The sequence below is a fragment of the Eurypyga helias genome, unplaced genomic scaffold, assembly GCF_000690775.1.
Source record: "Eurypyga helias isolate BGI_N326 unplaced genomic scaffold, ASM69077v1 scaffold43215, whole genome shotgun sequence".
Classification (NCBI taxonomy): Eukaryota; Metazoa; Chordata; class Aves; order Eurypygiformes; family Eurypygidae; genus Eurypyga; species Eurypyga helias.
In genome coordinates this window covers 328-4,421 of record NW_010254156.1, presented here as the reverse complement: position 1 = coordinate 4,421, position 4,094 = coordinate 328, and the positions used below count along the sequence as shown (strand labels likewise).

The following is a 4,094-nucleotide window of genomic DNA, read 5'->3' as shown; positions in this document are numbered from 1 at the left end:
CAGCGGGTGGGCATCCCGGGATGGCTTTCCAAGGCGCAGACATCAGATAGGTAGGCTCCCCCGAGACGAAAGGGGTCGAGTTACAACCAGTTCCACCACTTCACGCCAGGGCTCCCACACCGAGATGGTTAAACCCCCCCTTCCCTGGGAGAATCTGGCCGGCGAAAAGGTGGCACTGGGGAAAACCCCGTTCAACCACACACAACACTTGTTAAAAATCTCCTCGCTATTCCTGCGATCTGCTAAATGACATTCATAGCACCATCTACATTTCTACAGGCTAATCTTCCTCTTACAGCCTCTTTAATCCTCCTGCTGTTTGGTGATGAAGAGTCCCAGAATTCCCTGCTCTCTCGGATGACACAAAAGGGACCAAAACTTTGCCTGGCCACCAAGCCACATTCTCTGACCAAGACATAGATCCTCACTTACCTTTGAGAAGAATTGCAACAGATCCCACCGTTAACAGAGAACCGCCTCCCTTGGAGTGAAATAAGCCTTCTGGCCCCCTCTGAAGCCAACAAGAGCACCAGCTTCTCCATACACAAGCAGATACCCACGCTCCTTGCTGGGCTCCCACGGAAGTGGCAAAGTGCTGCCTACTGCCGAACCTCTGCCACCTCTGCCAAACTCTGCATGGGCTGGGATTTCCATTTCATCCCTACTCAACTGGGAAAGGAGGGCAAGGGAGAAAGAATCAGGGATTTTAGAGGTACTGGTTTTATTTCTTTGAAGAGCAGGGCTTGCCTTTATTTTTTTTAAAAAAAGAAAACAAAATCAAGATTCTGGAGTGTGGTTTTCAAACCTGATGGCATCTAACAGCTGTCTTTTGTTGTGAGGAAGTTAGTCACAAGTCTCAGACACTAGCTAGGACTGTCTGGCAGAGGAGTTGCTCGCAAGTCTAGCGTGATCTAAATATACTCCACAGCATTTCAGACAACTACCCCTAGACAACAAGGAGTGTCAGAACAGACACCAGGCTTGTTGTCATCTCCAAGATGAGGAGCTGATACAAGTCACAGATGGCCGCTTGTGCCACAAAAGAGAAGACACTGATGGTGAGGAGAGTTGGAGAAGAGTAAAAGCAATAGAAAGCAAGGCGGAGATCCCTGGTGATCCTTGGTGACCCTGATGCTGATGAACTCAAAGAGCTGGAATAGCAGCAGCTAATGCTGAACAGCTAACTTCTCAGGAAGTAAATGCAACCCCACACCTTCTCATCCCTCCACCTGCCTATCTTTAGGAAGAGCCCGCAATCTAGCACAAGCAAAATCTATCAGGATACTCCTGCTGTTTTATCACTGCTGGCAGTCTGCTGGCTTAGACAAATGCTTAGCTGGTGCCTGGAGCCACTCTTCTGGAGCACCACTCTTAGACAGCTCAACCCCCACCTTCCCCTCCAGAGACACCCTACCCTCTGTATGTGGAGCCGGTGGAACTGGTCGGCAATGCACTGCAACTTCCGTGCAATCTGCACCTCGGCACGCGCTTCCCGCTGACCTTCCCGAGGCTCCTCTTGGAGGTGCGGGTCCAACGCAAACCCAACTGGAGGGACGTGTAAACGGTAACCAGCATTCCCTACAAAACAGAGATCAGAGGAGTCATTCTTCCAGTGCAAAGAATAGCTCTTCTACTCAGTACACTTTACAGAGGGAAGAGCTGTACATAATCCTAAATTTTTGACTCACGTTGAAGTCCAGCTCCTGAAGCCCAAGCAATGACTGTGTACCATAAACATGCAGTAAAACATTTGCTCAGCTTTTAAGTAGATTTATATCGATTAAGCCGAGCATTGTGTTGCTTCCCATGATCAAATGACTGGCAGGATCTTAGACTTCATTCCTTTTGCTTGTTTATAGTTCAGCCAAGTGCGCTTTTTTTTTTTTTAATGACAATTTTGCAGTTTTACGAGATCTTTGCCTCAAGTTGTCTCCCATTACTGTATCATTTCTGTCAGACTTCTCTCAGTTCTCTGGCATTTAGTGGGACTGATTCGAATTAAAGCTGAAGTGGATACACAAAGCTGAGTGGTCTCCTGTCAGTTACTAGTAAAATACTGGATGGACACTACTTATTCAACAACTTCAACTCCAGTAAAGAGCCTAAAAGCTGTCCCACTAAGTGTAAATTTTTGCATTTTTCTCTCTCCTCTGAAAACTTCTAGTTGTCTCCCTATGTGTATGAGACAGCACTGGAAGTTAAAAAACAAGCAAATCACAGGATACGAGGTATGGTGAGCGCTGAAACGTCTAGCAGTAAAAATAAAACATGACAGAATAAAGCCAAAGAGAAAAAGAGTGGGAATATCAAGGACAGTGGAAGCAATGAGCGAGTGCCTGGTTCTTCAGTGGGCAAGCACAGGTAAGAAAATACAAGCTGTCTGTCCTGATGGAGTAGGACCAAAGCAAAATAATTGCAGTCCTTTAATAAAACACCCTAATGAAAGAAACCTTGCTTGACTGGGGAAGTGCTAAAGGGACAGTTTCCTTGCTGCAAAGCTGGTGACACTGGAGTGCTCTTACCATAGAAGAGTCTCCGGGGCTCTTCAGTGACTCCACAAGGCAACATAACATCCTGACTGGAAGAGGACGGGCTGAGTGTTTGAGTTGCCTTGTCCTGCTGCTCAGGATGCCTGATACCGGGACCACAGCAGTGTGTGAGGGGGAATAGTTGAAACCTCCCCAGAAGGCAGCTGTAGGACTGGTTCTGTGTGAAAATGCCAGTTGCAGTCATCTCACCAGGCTGACCTGCAAGTCCAAAGTCATCAGAGTGAAACACGTCATCGTCCAGCCCATCCAGGCTAGAATAGTCCTCTTCCAGGTAGCTGGGGCGATCCATTGCTCCTGCAATAAAGGGACATTTGAGGAAACAGCTAAGACACAGTAGGAATGTTGTCCAGGAGAGAATGCCTTCTGCTCCAACAATAAAACACAGCTCTTTCCACACCTGCCAGCCTCCCTCCCTCCCAGTGCTGCCCATCAGCATGGACCCGAGAGGTGAGTGACTCAGTGGTGAAGGTCAGGGCTTAGTGGAAAGTCCTCGAGTGCTAGGCCAGAGAGACACAAAGCCAACACGTGTCTAAGAGTCCACCCACAGCTCCAATTCCACAAGTGGTCACAAGGAGGGAGCCAACCCCCAACCTCTGCAGACAGAAACTGAAAAGACATTGTTTTAAAAAGCAACCCCAGTACTTCAAATTGCCCCGTGACCAGTCAGCTTCTTTGGGGTCTGCTTTGCTTTGGCCTGACATATTTGAACTTTATGGTACGCCCCATTCACTTTTTGCCATCTTATATTTAGGGATGAAGAAAAGCTCTTGTAATCACAAGGTTGCAAGGCCAGACTCTTAAGAAAGTCGAGTGGTTGCAAAACTCAAGAGCTGGTAAAGCCATTTCTGTGAAGTTCTCCATAACTTCTCCCTATAAGGGCCAAATTTCCTTTCAACTTCTCATTTCTTCCCTCAGCAATACTTGACATGTCCCAAACTTGGTGACACAGTCACTTCATCACCCTTATTATCCTAAAGCCTACATGCACTGTCAGTGCACTAGTTCAGCCTACTACTACAGAAAAAAACATTGCTGGTGTCAGTGTCTAAAGCAGCACTTCTGTAGCTGCCATAGTAAACAATCCTGAGCTCTGCTGCAGCACAAAGCTGGACAAAGACGGTGGAGGGAAAAAAAAATCACCCAGTAAACCCTAAATCACTATTTGCAGAGCTCTTTGCAAACATACAGCAATTAGAAGCAGATTTGCCAAAAAAGCCACAAGTCCCTTTACTGTTACCTGTGTATCTAACCCAATTGGAAGACAATCTCCTAAGAGATCCATCTCCAGGATTTCCACCCAGTTCCAAACAAGGCAGTGAAATTCAACTCTTCATGTCTCTTCCTTTGCTTTGGTTTTCGAAGCATTTAACAGAAGGGAAGACTAGCAAGAGGAATTTCAGGCCTGAAGGAGACATTAACAATAATTTTATGAGGATGTGCTCAGCTCTCGCCTTGGTGCTCCCATCTCCCCCCAGGTGAGCAGCACTCACAACACCAACATGCTAGGGGAGACGAAGGGTGCGGTGCAAGGACTGTTTGTGCAGG

General features: G+C 47.1%; 1 protein-coding gene across 1 annotated transcript; it reads right to left on the bottom strand.

Moving 5' to 3' along the window:
* Positions 1–1,414: 1,414 nt before the first annotated feature.
* BMF (Bcl2 modifying factor) lies at positions 1,415–3,858 on the bottom strand (the record flags this gene model as incomplete). The annotated part of the gene is made up of 3 exons (XM_010152903.1): positions 3,787–3,858; positions 2,523–2,843; positions 1,415–1,578 (listed from the first exon to the last, which is right to left on the bottom strand). Coding segments are annotated over exons 2-3 (480 nt in total), but the record flags the coding sequence as incomplete, so codon positions are not given.
* Positions 3,859–4,094: the final 236 nt, after the last annotated feature.